Here is a 15,904-nt window from a genome sequence, read left to right on the forward strand (position 1 = left end):
GGCCCCATCCAGGCTTCAGGTCAGATTGGGTTTCTGTCTAAGGGCAGCCTTCTCCACTGGCACACAGTCTGGGCCAGGACATGCTGGCAGAATTGTGCAACGTCGTTGTTCTGAGCTGGAATCGAGCAGCTTTTATGACCAGCTATGAAGCACTCTTCTCGTGCCAGGGCCTGGAGTTATTGAAGTTTCACAGGAGTTTTTTGTCCACCCGAGATGGCAGGCAGAGAGCAGATTCGGGACAGAGCACTGCGCTCAGCGCTTTGCGTGCATTACCTGCAGGGACAACCCCACAGGCCTTTTGGATGGAGTGGTGGTTATCACCGTTTGACGAAGAAGTAAACTGTGGCTGGGAGCAGTAAAACACCTTGCCCAGGAGTGTCAGCCGACCTGGGGGTGGCAGGGTTTGAACTGAGGCCGGCGCCCTCCGCAGTCCAGCCCCCTTCCCTCAATTGCCACCATCTGAGTGCAATTCGCTAGCTACTAGGGCACAGGAACCCGTGCAGGCCTCTGCCGCACCTGTCTTGCGGGGCCCAGCTGGGTGTCCGCCAAAGCACCAGGAGCGCCGAGTTCCGCCGCAGCGCAGAACCAGGTGAAGGCCTCGGCCAGAGGCGCGCCGGGCCCGAGGAGGGTGGGGCTGCGAGCGCTCGCCCCAGCGGCCTTTGCGCCCCAGTGCCTGCCCGGCCTCCGGAGTCCCCCGGCTGGGGGTGGGCGGTGTCCGGCCAAGACCCGGTGTCCCCACCCCAGCGTCCAAGCCCCGCCCGCGCGGTGGCCCCTCCTCGGGAAGGTAAGCACCACCTTCTCGGGGAGCGGCCCGCAGAGCCAGTGGCCGGCGGACGCCCCGCCCCCCGCAAGTAGGGACCCGGTGCCACTGCCGCGCCGCAGTCGGGGCTCCCCGCGCCGCCGCTCGCTCACCTGCGCTCCCACCCGCCCCTCGGTGCGCGCCGGGCCCTCCAGCCGCCGCCGCCCGCACCCCGAACGCCACCATGAACTCGCTCTTCAGGAAGAGAAACAAAGGCAAATACAGCCCCACTGTGCAGACCCGGAGGTGAGGAGGCGCCCACAGCTCCGCTCCGGGACGCTCTTGCGCCTGTGGCCGCACAGGACCGGGAAGACCGCCCGGGCAGTGTAGAAATGGGGGGCACGGGGTCCAGGAAAAGGGAACTGAACCCGGAGTGCGGGACTCGCGGGAACGCGGGACCGAGGCCACCCTGAAGCTGGGAAGCGCCGCCAGGTGGGAGGGGACTGGCTGGGGTCCCCGAGAGGGAGCATAATTAGGGACATCGGGGACTCCGGGAGCCCAGGGAGCATTGCCTTGAGGGCCTAGGGCATGGGCAGCTGAGCTGGGGGTACAGGGCACCCCCGTGTCCCAGGGTCGCTCTTGCGCAGAGGGTCGCCCAGTACCGGGAATAGCCACCTGGATGCGGGGGCGGAGTTTTTGGAGGACCGGGCACTCAAGACGAGGTCGCCGCGGGCGACCCAGGAAGCTCCGTCCAGGGGGCGCCCTGAGGCAGGGAAATTGAGCTGGCGTCGAGGGGCGCTCTCCAGTGCCTCTGAGACCGCGCAAGTGTTCCTGGCGTCGGGGAGGCGAGGGATGGGTGTCCGGATGGGGCGGGCCACTCGCGCTGCATTTCCCGGCACCTGCCACCCTGCTCTCCAGAGTCGCGCCCGTAGGCCCTGGGGGGTGCGGGGTCGGGTGTAGGGGCACAGCGGGAGGCACCCCCTTACCTCCCCACCCTCTGGGTTCTGAGCTGAGCTTGGGCGGCGTCGGGGCCTCCTCTTCGAAGCTCGGTTTCTCAGGGGTGTGGCTCCCTGCCCCCACCCCAGCCCCGAAACTGGCGGCGTCTCTGAGCCGCGGGTTCCCAGGGCGGCCTGAGAGGGGAATGGCATGTCTTGATGTGTTTGCAGTGAGAAGCAGCCCACGTCCGTTTTGATAAGCCTAATGTGTTCACTTAATAACCGGTTTGGGGGAGCCTGGTGGAGATGCTGAGATTGACGGAGGGGGTGGGAATCCAGCCCTGCCTTATACCCCCACTTCGGAAAATAGAGTGGGGGCTCTGGGCTAGCAAAGACCATTTTGCCAACTTCTCGGACAAGAGACTTCAGGCAGGTGAGGGGCCCGCAAATTGCATGGCTCTCCTGGCTGGGAGTTCTGCCCCCAAGCAGCTCTCACTGGGAGCCCCCACTGTGCCCTCAAGCAGCTCCTCACTCCTTCCCTAGGTAAGGAGAGGCCTCTGGGCGCGGGGCTCCCACCCAACCCCTGCAGTCCGACCTAGACCGACCAGTCGGACAGGTGCAGGCGGCGGGGCCCTAGCACGCTGGAGTGCGACACTCCATTCCCTGGCCTTCCAGCCCTTTCAGAAACCCCCCTGCCGTGTGATCCCACCCACCCGTGTCTCCCTTTGGGCTCTTTCAAGCTCAGAGGCATTACCCCCCTTCAGAGATTTCCCCACCCATCCCCTATCTTTCACAACCCCAGAGACTGGGCAGGGCCTGCACACCCCTCCTCCATGGCTGCATCCAGCTGGCACTCAGACCCAGCCAGGGGCCCGTCCAGTCCCTGCACTGTTCCCTGGGGCATTGCACAATTGGATTCTCCGTGCCAGCCATGGAGAACCGTTCTGTCCTCTCCACCCCAGAGACTAGGCCCATCCAGTCCTTCACACATGCAGACACCCACATACCAGGAGTGGGGCCAGGCCTCGCCCCGCCCTCTGCCTCCTCCCAGCCTCCCTCCTTCCTGCAGCTCTCCATCCCTGAAGGCCCCAGCTTGGACCTAACAAAAGGTTCTAATGAACCCAGACAAGCTGGGAGGGGTGCGGGCTTTCCCAGAAGCATGAGGATGAAAGGCATCCCATCCTTTATAGCTGCAGAGACTGGGAGGGTCTGGGGTGGCAAAGATTTGGGGTCCTGCCACTCTCTGTATCCCTGGCCCAAGGCAGCCACCGTCTGTCCTAGGCTGACAGCCATTGGTCCCAGATCTCCATTTAGACGTCTCTTTCTCCAGGAAGCCCTCCTGATTCTCTCCCCAGCATGGGGTGAAAGACCATTCCTTTGAACCTTGCCACTCCAGCACAGAATGAGCACAGCCACAGCCCGGAGCAGATGTCAGATGCCTCCCCGGGTGGTCTCCAAGCCCAGTGCATCCCTCTGCCCCCTCCCCTTAGTGGGGACTAGTTCACAGAGTAGATTGTGGGGTGGGGATAGCCCTGTACCCCGTTCTCTCAAACGCATCTCTCGGGCATTGCCTGATGCCCAGCTAGCCCCATAGCAAGTGTCTTGGTTGGGGGTGGAGGGGACAGACTTGTGGCTCTAGGCTGTGGTCGCTGGTCACAGGGAGTGGATCCGTAAGTTATTCCTTCACTCCGAGTTTTCCAGGGGCCCGCTCCATTGTCTGGGGGAGAACAAAATTGCTGGTGAGATTCAGCCTGGTGGGGCAGGTAGGAGCTCCAGCACTGAGAGCAGAATGCCTCAGTGTTGATCCTGGCATCTCCAGCCTGGAGCCTCTTGAAGCCTTGTTTTCCCTTTCTGCACAGCACGGTGGTGATACTGAGTGTCTCATGCATAGGGCTGCTGGCAGGAGCAGTGCTGTAGCACACAGGAGGTGCCCGGATGAGGGTAGCACCCCTTTCCGAGCCCAGGGGACCCAGGAGCCCCAAGTTGTGACTTTCACACCCAAGGTAGTCAGGCCTTTGGACTACAAAGTGTGGATTAGTGAACGGAACACCCCACCGAGAAAGCCACCCCTTCCAGTTTGTCTGCCTTTTAGCAGCTGAAGCTGGGGAGGGCTGGGACAGGGTGTGAACCCCGTTGCTCCCGTTGCCTGGGTTCCTAATGACAGGTGTGGGAGCTGATGTTCACACCTGAGCTAATGACAGAGTCAGGCCAGATGGTGCAGGTCACCGAGGACAGAGTCCAGCCTAGTCGAGAGGCCCTGGAGGAGACCCGCTGCCACCCTCCTGGCTGTGCAACCTCGGAGGAGCTGCTTGGCTTCTCTGAGCCTGTTTTCTCACCTGTGGGATGGGAATAAGCACGGTGCCTGCCTGGCGATGTTGGCTGAGGATTAAATGAAATAATGCAGGGGAAGGGTTGAGAATAAGAGGCCTCAGGTAATGGCAGCTATGACGATTACAGTTATTAAGCAAATGCGGGCAAGCTAGCTGTGGTGTACCCAGGGTTAAACTTGATATCATGGTGGGCAGGCTATGCAGTGCACAATTCCATAGGCACTGTTGCTGGGGTTTAGCAGGTGGGTGTGGAGGAGACGTTGACAACCTCCCTGCACTTGAGTCACTGGCAGTCACATCAGAGAGATAAAATGGAGTTAAGCTTCAGTACATGTATGGTTACATGAGCATCGGACTGATGGGGCCAGGCAGGAGCAATGGAACATAGAGCCGGACAGATGAGGTCTCCAGCCTGGCCACTCACATGCTTTGTGACAGGCCTGAAGTGAGAGCTGTCACAGTCAGAGCACAGATGCTGGGAGGTGAGGGAGGACTTCCCAGAGGAGGCATCTGGCCTGTCACGCGGTGGGATGGAGTGCTCAAGACCCAGCTCTGCGGTCAGGCTGAATTCTGCCTCTATTTGAAAAGAAACATAGCCTCCCTGAGCCTCAGCGCTTCTGAATTTGTTGAATGGGATTAATCTTGCCCCTCCACCCAGACCTGGGTCCCAGTAAACACCCAGCAGCCTGGCCTTGCCTAGACGGGTCTTGCAACACTGGCCCAGCCCTGATGGAGTGCTCCTGCATGGGAGGCAGGACCCCAGGCTTTGAGGGGAGAGCTGGCAAAAGGGAAGCATGCTCTACTGGGAGGCACCTGGGGTACCCTGAGCCTCTTAGTGGTTAAGAACACAGTGTTTTATTAGCTGGGCATGGTGGTGGGTGCCTTTAATCCCAGCTACTCAGGAGGCTGAAGCAGGAGAATCACTTGAACCTGGGAGGCAGAGGTTGCAGTGAGCCGAGATTGTGCTACTGCACTCCAGCCTGGGTAAAAGAGTGAGACTCTGTGTCAAAAAGAAAAAAAAAAAAAAAAAAAAGCAAGAACACAGCCTTTGATGCTAGCTGGGCATGAGTTCAGGCCCCAGCTCTGTGTCTCTTAAGCTATTTGATCTTGGGCAAGTCACTTAACGTCTCCGAGCCTCAGTTTCTTCATCTATGAGGTGGGGTGATAACAGCAACCCCCAGCTGGTGACGCTGCTGGGTAGATCAAATGGGAGGATGCACATGATGGGTCCAGCCCATGACCTGGTTCAGAGCGAGTACCCGGCAAATCATAGCAGCCGATACTAGGAAGCACACACTGCTATTAAGAGGCACGACGGGCCGGGTGCGGTAGCTCACGCCTGTAATCCCAGCACTCTGAGAGGCTAAGGTGGATGGATCACTTGAGGTCAGGAGTTCAAGACCAGCCTGGCCAACATGGTAAAATCCCATCTCTACAAAAATAAATATTAAATATTAGCTGGGTGTGGTGGCAGAAACCTGTAATCCCAGCTACTGGGGAGGCTGAGGCAGGAGACTCACTTGAAACTGGGAGGCAGAGATTGCAGTGAGCCGAGATCACACCACTGCACTCCAGCCTGGGAGACAGAGCGAGACTCCGTCTCAAAAAAAAAAAAAAAAAGATTCATGACTGAGCCAAGCCCAGAGCTGACCAGGGAGCTGACTCAAGCAGACACGCACATGCACCCATCGATCAGTGATGTCAGGAACACCTGATCGATTTGGGAGAGGGCTCATGTGGGTGACAGCTTAGAGAGAGCCGCCCCGCCATTTCTCAGGCACATACTGTGAGCCCAGCAAGGCCATGGATGTTACATCTCACTCTGACAGCGGGCCTGCCAGGCAGGTGGAAGTGTCCTGTTTCACAGAGGCCTCACGTTCACCTTGAGCTCACAGCTCACAAATGGCAGATGCTGGGAGTCCAGGGGAGTCCGGGGAAGCAAATGAGGCCTCCCCACCACCTGGAGCTGGCAGCAACTGTGCCTGGGGACTGCTCCAGGCCAGATGGTAGAGTCACTGGTGTTTGCGCTCACTGCCTCCACCCCCAGCAACCCCCTCTACCTCTCTTCCCTCTAGCTTTGCCCCTCCATCCCTTGCCCAGTTCTCTTGGAAGAAGGAATGAGACTGGAGAAATTCAACAGGACAAAGCTGAGCTTACCTGGAGGAACAGCTGCTAATGGTAGCATTTCAGGCATTGTCAGGGGGGATCATTTGGGGAAAGGGTATTTTCGGGGAGAGACACAGCTCCCTCCACACCCTTTAGGCAACACCCTGAGGGTGTGGTTGGGGGAGGCCCTGGGAGTAGGGGACCTGGGGGAGAAGCTGCTTTAGAGAGCTTCCAAGGCTCCTCGTCCAGGGAAGAGAACCCTGGCTTCCCAGCATGCAGCTGCTCTCTGCTCCCGGCAGGGCTGTGCCGGTGTTACTGGCACCACCTTCCATCCTCCCAGCTTGCCTGCCCTGGCCTGTCTTGGGAGCGAATGGGGAAATGGCCTCTGGTCTTTGTTCTCCCGGCTTCTGATGGGTTGCTGTGCTGCAGCCTCTGGAGCCCGGGAGGCCACCTGGTGCCCCTTTCTGCCTCCAGGTGGGACAGAGCTCTCTTCAGGTCCCAGCCCTGCCCTTCCCTACCCCAGCCTATTTTTTTTTTAAGTGTTCTTTCTTTATTCTTTAGAGACAGGCTGTCACTGTATCACCCAGATTGGAGTGCAGTGGTGTGATCATAGCTCACTGTAGCCTTGAACTACTGGGCTCAAGCAATCCTCGTGCCTCAGCCTCCCAAGTAGCTGGGACTACAGGTGTGCACACCACCATGCCCTGCTGATTTTTAATGTTTTGTAGAGACAGGGTCTCACTATATTGCCCACTCTGGTCCTGAACTCCTGGACTCAAGTGAGCCTGTTGCCTTAGCCTCCCAAAGCACTGGGATTACAGCCGTGAGCCACTGCACCCGGGCCCTTTTCCCTTTAAATGGATCCCCACTTCTCCCTGCCTGCAGAGCCAGCAGCCCAGCAGGCCTCCAGTCTCTCTTCACTGTTCCTTCTTCCACTTCAGCGCTCCAGTCCCTTCTCCCCATGGCAGCCAGGGAGCTCCTTACAACATATAAATCTGACCATACCTCCAGCTGCTTAACCCCCTCCCCAGACCTCCCTTTGCTCTTAGGCCCTGGGAGCTGGCGCCCTGCACATCAACATATGCCTGTCACCGTCTTGTTTCCACGCTGTGCCCGGCCACAAGGCCTTTCCCTGTGCCATTCCTGTTGCCCAGAATGCCCCTCCCACCTTTTCACTGCCTCTCTTCCGCTTCCAGGTTTACCTTCTGTTCCTCAGGGAAGCCCTCCCCACCCTCTCTGCTGGGGCAGATCCATCTATTCTATGGACTCTCCTTCTCCTTGGTAGCTCTTATCTCAGCAGCTATGTGACTCTGGGGGTAGCCAGATGTGGCTGTGTGGCTGCCTTCCCCCAGAGACTGGTGCTACACATGTGCTGAATGAATGAATGAATGAATGTAAGCCATGGGGGACTGCTAAGATTCTCCCCTTCCCTCAGCATCTCAAGAGAGCATACACTGCCCTGTGCTTCACACCCCAGGACCAGCAGAGCCCGGAGGTGGGGATGAATGGGGCAGGGCTTCCAGCTAGTGGAAAGGAATGCAAGGCTTGAGCAGGCTGCCCCCTGCCCTGTCCCCATCCAGTCACCTCCTGCGTGCAGGACAGCGAGCAGAGAGTTGGCTGAGTACGCAGCTGGCAGCAATGCGGGGTGATAGATAAAAGAGGGCCCTGACCCAGCCACACAGGCTTCTGCAGGAGGGGTCCTCTAAGCCGAACCCGGGGATCAGTTGGAGATGGGAGGATAAAGAGAGTGCAGTTGACAGAGAGAGGGACGTGTGTATCCACGACCTGAAAAGGCATGACAGTGAGCAAGCAAAGCAAGATGATGAAGGATGCAAAGATGATGCTTGAATATATACAATTTTAGAAACATACACAGAGCAATTCCACTTACTCTTCCTGAATGTAGATGTGTCTATGTATTGGAAGGCTTAGGGAACCAGGTGCAGTGGCTCACACTTGTCCCAATGCTTTGAGAGGCCAAGGTGGGAGGATGACTTGAGGCCAGGAGTTCAAGACCAGCCTGGGCAACATAGTGAGACCCTATTTCTACCAAAAAAAAAAAAAATTAGCCGGGCATGGTGGTGCATGCGTCTAGTCTTAGCTACTCAGGAGGCTGAGGGGGAGGATCCCTGAGTCCAGGAATTCAAGGCTGCAGTGAGCTGTGATTGTGCTACTGCACTCCAGCCTGGGCAACAGAGCAAGACCCTGTCTCTAAATAAATAAAATAAAACGGGCTCAGGAAGAACCAGTAAGTCTAAAATTCTGCTACTCCTAAGGAGGGGGCTGAAAGGATGATGAACAATAACATTTTACTTCGTTTTTAGAAAAATCTGCAGCAAAGATGGTACTGTGAAAACATCAACCAAACCCTGGTGGTGGGGACATGCGTGGCTGATTCTTTTCAGTGCTTTTCTGCATGTCTGAGTAGATCATGAGTTTTCCAGTTTAGGTGAAGGATGGAGTAGAGAAGGCAAGCTGGCATGGGGCACAGCTGGCATGGGGCACAGCTGGCGGGGGGCACAGCGTGGGAAGAGCCTGCAGGCAAGCCCTGAGTCCTGGGTCTCAGAGTCCAGTCCATAGCAAAATAAAGGGTCTGGGAGAAGAAGGAGAGGGGCCTCAGGAAGCAAAGGGGGCCCAGGCCTGGAAGGCAAGCAGGCAGGTTCTGGATGGGGAGACAAAACTGGAGAGTCTCTGCGAGGAAGTGGGAGGGGAGGGAACCAGAACTGGGAAAGGTGTGAACACAGAAAGGCCTTGAGGTTGGGTGCTAGCTTAAAACAGTCACCCTAAATTATGATTATTACATTGTGTGAGATAAATTCTACCCTCAACTCTCTTTCCAAGCAAGGCTCTGAGAGTTTCGGTGACCTGCTCCAGGACTCTCAGCAGATCTTTTTTTTTTTTTTTTTTTAGGTAGAGTTTCACTTTTGTTGCCCAGGCTGGGGTGAAGTGATGCAATCTCAGCTGACCGCAACCTCCGCCTCCTGGGTTCAAGTGATTCTCCTGCCTCAGCCTTCCAAGTAGCTGGGATTACAGGCGCCCACCACCACACCTGGCTATATTTTGTATTTTTAGTAGAGACGGAGTTTCACCATGTTGGCCAGGCTGGTCTCAAACACCTGACTTCAGGTGATCCACCTGCCTCAGCCTCCTAAAGTGCTGGGAGTACAGGCATGAGCCATTGGGCCCGGCTGAATCGAGTTTCTCATCTGGGGTTGAAGCAGGGTTGAAGCCCTGTCTCTTCTTTGTGGTACAAACTTGGAATCCTTTCTCAGCCTTCGATGGGAAAAAAACCATCCCCATGGCGAAGGCAGAGAAGTTGAAACCCTAAAAGGTATCAACCTGAAATCCTACCCCAGGCAGTGGGGGCAGCAAAAAATTCTGCAAGTTCTATTTCTCCCACAGCCCTGCGGCCTTGCAGGCTCAGCCAGCAGCTCCCGTGTGTTTTATCTTATAAGGCATGACAAAAACCCTCTGCCTAGGAAAGGATGGGCGGGGCGGCCAGGACACCCTGCCAGCATTCTCAAAGTGTCTGGGTAAGAACTGCTGAGATGGCGGGGCACAGTGGCCCACTCCCGTAATCCCAACACTCTGGGAGGTCGAGGCAGCTTGATCACCTGAGGTCAGGTGTTTGAGACCAGCCTGGCCAACATGGTGAAACCCTGTCTCTACTAAAAATACAAAATATATTTTGTGTTTGAGCCCAAGAGTTGAAGGCTGCAGTGAGCGAAGTGCAGCAATGCACTTCAGCCTGAATAACAGAGCAAGAGTCTGTCTCAAAAAACATAAAAGGAGGCTGGTGCTCTTTGTCCAGTGGTCCTGAACCCAGAGTGACATCCTAATGCCTCGGGGCACCAAAGTTGGCTTGAGCCCTATTCATCCCCCAAGTCCAGGAATTCAAAGCTGCAGTGAGCTGTGAATCCTCCCACCTCAGCCTCCTGAGCAGCTAGGACTAGAGGCATGCACCACCATGGCCAGCTAATTTTATTTATGTATTTATTTATTTATTTATTTTTGGTAGAAATAGGGTCTCGCTGTGTTGCCCTGTCTTCAAGACCTGCCTTGGTGTTACCCAAAGCAGCTTGAACTTCTGTATGTTTGTAACATGAGCCCAAAAGCACTCACCTGACACAGAACCCTAGGCCCCATCAGAGGCCTGGAGGCAGGGCGGCCTTCCCTAGGCAGAAACAGATTAGGCCTTAAGAACAGACCCAGAATTACTACACCAGCAAGCCTCTCATCTTAGGATATATTTCCCCAGGATTAATAGCTGGGTGTGAGGACATTTACTGTGTAATTAGCACAGGAGTTTCTAGTAGTGAGAGAATCAGTCAATTGACCAATCAATCTGGTATTTATTGGGCACCTCCTGTGTACTGCTTTCTCACAGGACTTCCTTCCTATAGAGATCTAGGATTCTTCCACATCTTGCTTCTTTTAAACCTTGCTGTGGTTCAGTTCCTTGTTCTCATCCCTGGCTGCCCATTAGAATCACCTAAGGAGCTTTGAACAGCATGTCAGAGCCCTTTCCAAGACCAATTAAGTCAAAATCTCCATGGACATGGGTCCAGACATCATTCTTTTGATGTGTAGCTATTGGGAACAACATAGTTACATGGATTGCCTCACTCCCTCTTGTCTTTGAGATATATGGACAGTGCTTTCTCTCTTCAGTATCAGTTGCCTGGTATGTCACTCTCCATTTCTTTATTCTCAACCTTCCTGTATCATTTAGTTTCAAGTGTGTGTGTCTTATAAAATGGCATATAGCTTGGGGAAGGTGTGTGTTTTGTATTCTCACCTGAAAGTCTTCTATCTTTTAATAGGCAAAATTAACTCATTTACATTTATGGTAATGACTAATGTGTTTGAACTTACTCCACCATAGTGCCCTATTTATCATGCTTTCCATTTGTTTCCATTTTGCTCTTTTCCTGGTTTTTACTGGATTGAGTATATTTTCATCATTAAAGTTAGATTATAAGGCCTAAATGGAACACAGTGGATGAAAATACCCTGATGTAAGTGATCTAAAATCTTTGTTTTTGTTTTTTTGGTTTTTTTTGTTTATTTGTTTTTTGAGACAGAGTCTTGCTCTGTTGCCCAGGCTGGAGTGCAGTGGCACAATCTCAGCTCACTGCAAGTTCTGCCTCCCGGGTTCACGCCATTCTCCCGCCTCAGCCTCCCAAGTAGCTGGGACTACAGACGCCTGCCACCACGCCCGGCTATTCTTGTTTTTGTATTTATCGTAGAGACGGGGTTTCACGGTGTTAGCCAGGATGGTCTCGATCTCCTGACCTCATGATCTACCCACCTCAGCCTCCCAAAGTGCTGGGATTACAGGCAGGAGCCACTGCGCCCGGCCAAATCTTTGTAATTATACCCATTGGGGTGTTTGTCCTTAGCCTACCTACTAGCTTACAAGCTTTTGAACAGTTGGAATTTACTCATCTTTTGAGAGAGGGCCTTCTGTTGTCCTTAATTCCAGGCCTTACATAAGCTTGGGGCTCCATAAGTAGGTGTGAAATTAAGCAGGTATTTTATAGCATGTCGACAATTCATATCTCTGGGAGCTTGTTAATGGTGAAGGGCCTGTTGCCAGCGCCTATAAGGGGCAGAGAGATGACAAGGAGTTGGTGGGGCGGGGTGGAAAATTTATTTGGCAATTACTGAATATCTACAAAGTGCCCAGCTGGGGCTGCAGCAGTTATAAGCATAGACCTTTACTAACCTGTTGACCCTGAGCAAGTGGCCGCTCCTTCCTGAGGCTCAGTTTCCTCATCTGCAATGGAGCTATGATAGCACGTCCCTCAACCAGTTGTTGTAAGGATCAGAGATGAACCCTACTTCCGGTGCTAGGGTAGGGTGTGGGCCAGGAAGGTGTTCACTCAGTGCCGGTTGCTTCCGCCTGAAAGGTCTGTTTGGAGGGACAGGCTGGGAGTCCCTTGTGGGGACATCTTAGGAGAATGACTCAGTCTCAGTTTGCCATCGCTAGTCCTTACCCAACCAACCACTGGGATTAATTGTACTGATGAAAATGACAACAAACTGTAAATCACTCTGCCTTCCTTGGATGGTGAATGCCTGGTCCCATCATCCTGTCTCTCCGATGCCTCTTGTCCCTTTGTCTGTAAGGGGTGTGTGTGGATTGATATTGATGTCCCCTTTGTACTGAGAAGGTGGCTTTGAAGCCTGTCTTCATGGGTTTGAATCTTGGCACCACCACTTCCTAGCTGTGTAAACTGGGACCAGTTTCTTAACTTCTGTGAGCCTCAATTATCTTCATCTGGAACACAGACATAGGAGTTACCTAATTGCATTAAAACATCTGCTCAATTCAATACCTATTTATTGAGCCCAACCCTACGCAAGGTGTGGAATTAAGGGTTATAGAAGGGCCCCCCAAAAAGGTGAGTAAGTTCTCTTTGTCCAAAAGTTTAATAGCCTAGTAGGTAGGATTAAGAGCCCCAGTAACACTAAGGGTGGCTACTTCCTAGGGCTATGAGATTTCAATGGGTGATGCACAAAAGGACTGAGTGGTCACTGGATACCCAGTAGGTGCCCTCAGTGTTGTTACTATTCATCAGTTATTTCCTGAGTGTCCACGGTGGTTGCCTTTGTGTCAGAGCCAGATCAGATGTTTCAGGAGCCAGGCAGTGTTTAAAGAAGGTAGGAGCACAGGGCTGCTCGGCACTAGAGGTGCACCTCCCCCGAGCTGGCCCTCCAGGCAGGCAGGATGCCAGAAGAGGATGACCATGGTGGCAGGAGGCCCGGCCCCTACTCTGGGCTCTGGGAGAGGTGAGGCTGGTTCCGGGGAGGGGTGTACCCTCCTGTGCGTTCCAGACATTCCAGCACCAATACAACCCCCATACACACCCACTGAGACAGAATTAACCCCCAGAGGAAGGAACTGCAGATGATCAAAGGCCAGTGGCCCTGGCCAGGCAGGAGTGCTGAGCCTGCAGGGACCTGTGTCCACACATGGGAGGAGAGTGCAGGCTGGGCTGTGACCCAGCAGGGGACACAGCAGTTCTGGGCGACAGGGACAGCTGGGGCGGAGGTGATGGTAGGAACGTGGCCCCTCTGATGTTGCTAAAGTATGATCTGTTCCCGGGGTGGCTGCTCTCGCAGCCTGGAGAAGGGGATGGCTGTGAGCAGGCCAAGTGCCTCCCGCTCAGCCCCGTGGCCTATGGACAGGGTTGCAGGGGCTCTGGGGACCTGGGGAAGGGTGTCTTGCTGCGGTTTTGTGCCAGGGTTCTCCACACCCAGGCACCAGGCTCCACTGGGCACGGTTGAGAGCCCCGGGTTGTTTTGGAGTCAGGCAGCCAGGGAGGGACCCGCAGAGGAGACCCTGTCCTGGGGCAGACATCTAGTCAGTGAGTGTGGACAGGAGGAGTCTCAGGGTTCAAAGAGAATGAGCATTTATTAGGTGTCCTGGGTACCAGGCACCGAGTGAGACTGGAAGATGCTCTGAGCGCCCATCAGCTTTCCTACAGCATAACTGACAGGCTGTGGTCACTGCGGGCTTAGAGCAAAGCAGGTCCAGGTGCCCCAGAATCACCTAGAATCTGGCAGTCCTATTCAGTAATTACTGGCCCCATGCCATGGGCTGTGCATGTATGTCTGTGTGCCAGGGTTTGAAGACTTAGTATGAGAAAGAGAATGTAAAATATCCATTAATAATGTTCTGTTGACCACCTGTCAAATTGATCATATTTTGGACATATTAGGTTAAATAAAATAGAAAAAAATTCACTCATTTCTTCTTACTCTTTTCATGTGGCTACTGGAAAAATGTAAATTCTCTGTGGCTGAGGTTCGGTTTCTTTTTTTTTTTTTTTGAGACGGAGTCTCGCTCTGTCGCCCAGGCTAGAGTGCAGTGGTACAATCTGGGCTCACTGCAAGCTCCACCTCCCAGGTTCACGCCATTCTCCTGCCTCAGCCTGTCCAAGTAGCTGGGACTACAGGCGCGCGCCACCACGCCCGGCTAATTTTTTGTATTTTTTAGTAGAGACGGGGTTTCACCGTGGTCTCAGTCTCCTGACCTCGTGATCCGCCCGCCTCGGCCACCCAAAGTGCTGGGATTACAAGCGTGAGCCACCGCGCCCGGCAGCTCAGGTTCGGTTTCTATTGAACAGTGTTGGCCTTGCATACAAAGCAACTTAATACCTGAACTCCTGTGGGAATGTTTTCCAGCTGTTGGGTGTCTTTCTGCTTGTTCCATGACAAGCAGGCACGATAACCCCATTTATGTTCAAGGAAATTAAGGCTGAGACAGGTGGAGTAATACCTGCTGTTATTCCAAATAGCCAGCATAATTCAGTCAGTTTGATGGGTGCTGCGGACATGGCAGTGAACAGCAGACAAAGAGCCCTGCCCTGGCAGGGCCCCCACGCTTCAGTGACAGGGAGGAAGAGGATGAAACCCAGTTATCCTAATCATGGTGTGGCCACACCCAAAGCGCTTTCATTTACAAGGGTTATCTCCTTGAATTATCTCAACCCTCTGCAGTGGGATCAGTTCCTATCCCTGTCTCAGAGATGAGGAAACTGAGGCACAGAGAGACTAAGGAACCTGCCCGAACCCACACCTAGGTCAGAGCCACAACACAGGCCACGTTCCCTGCCCTGGCCAGGCTGCCTCAGTTTCCTCCCCTGTAGGCAGGGAAGAAAGAATGGGCCAGTTGGTGCCATGTGACTTGAACAGGTACAGCTGAAGGCATCAAGGGTGGCTCTTGAAGCCACCCCCGTACAGGGAGCCCCCCTCCCAGGTCGCTGCTGGTTGGAAGGTTGGCCATTCATGGTGTCCTTGGAGGGTCCACGTCTCTCCTGGGGGCAGGAGGCCGGGAAACATATCTCCCCAACTCTTAGATCTTTGTATGATGCAACCAGATCATCCCATCATCCAAACTAAAACTTACCTGTGCTCCCAAATGTTCTCACAAAAGACAGTGGGTGGCTGTTGCATTGGGCCAGGTGAGAAGTGGTGACTTTGATCAAGGTGAGGCCAGAGGGGCAGATGGAGGAGGATGCGCAGGAGACGTGTTCCCAGGTAGAACCAGTGGAGGGAGAGGCAGGGACAGGTCTCAGGGATCCGTTGGTATAACCGGGTAGACGGGTCCTCCCCACCCTCCCCTTCTGCGGTTTCCTTTATGCGGACGGCATAGCGTTCTCAGAGCGGTGGGAACACCCTGTACCCTTCAAATCCCCAAACCTACTGACGCAGATCCTTAGCCCAAACCCAAGACAGCTGAAGCGGGCTGTGTGTTTGTGCCCCAGCCAGGTCTGGGGAGTGGGCATCTGGGACCCAGGATCTCCTGTCCTCCCGACACCTCATTACCCATATATGGGCACCAGCCTCTCCTCGCAGATGTTGGAGGAGATGGTTCCAAATTCTGAGGTTACTTGCGAATTCCCCGTGCCCGGGCAAGGCAACATTCACAGGGCGGAAGCAAAGCATGTCTGGGCTTGCACCAGGATCAGCGTGAACAGTGTGGATGGCCGGGGGTCTTCTTTCATCTCCCAGGTGCTGGAGGATTCTAACTTCAGGTCTTGGCTTCTGGCTTTTTGTTTGTTTCTAGGGTTTTTTTGCTTTTTTTGTTTTGTTTTGAGATGGAGTCTTGCTCTGTCACCCAGGCTTGAGTGCAGTGGCACAATCTCGGCTCACTGCAACCTCCGCCTCCCAGGTTCAAGCGATTCTCCTGCCTCAGCCTCTCGAGTAGCTGGGATTATAGGTGCCCGCCACCATGCCCGGCTAATTTATATATATATATATATATATATATATATTTTTTTTTT

At 54.3% G+C, this 15,904-nt stretch overlaps 1 protein-coding gene across 1 annotated transcript in view; it reads left to right on the plus strand.

Annotated features, from left to right (window-relative positions):
• The first annotated feature begins 683 nt into the window (after nucleotides 1-683).
• Nucleotides 684-15,904, plus strand: part of PPL (periplakin) — a 54,458-nt gene continuing 39,237 nt past the window's right edge. Inside the window, exon 1 of the mRNA XM_055243002.2 lies at nucleotides 684-1,045. Coding sequence (XP_055098977.1) covers nucleotides 984-1,045 — 62 coding nt within the window. The 5' untranslated portion in view covers nucleotides 684-983. The remainder of the gene's footprint in view (nucleotides 1,046-15,904) is intronic.

The sequence above is a fragment of the Symphalangus syndactylus genome, chromosome 14, assembly GCF_028878055.3.
Source record: "Symphalangus syndactylus isolate Jambi chromosome 14, NHGRI_mSymSyn1-v2.1_pri, whole genome shotgun sequence".
Lineage (NCBI taxonomy): Eukaryota > Metazoa > Chordata > Mammalia > Primates > Hylobatidae > Symphalangus > Symphalangus syndactylus.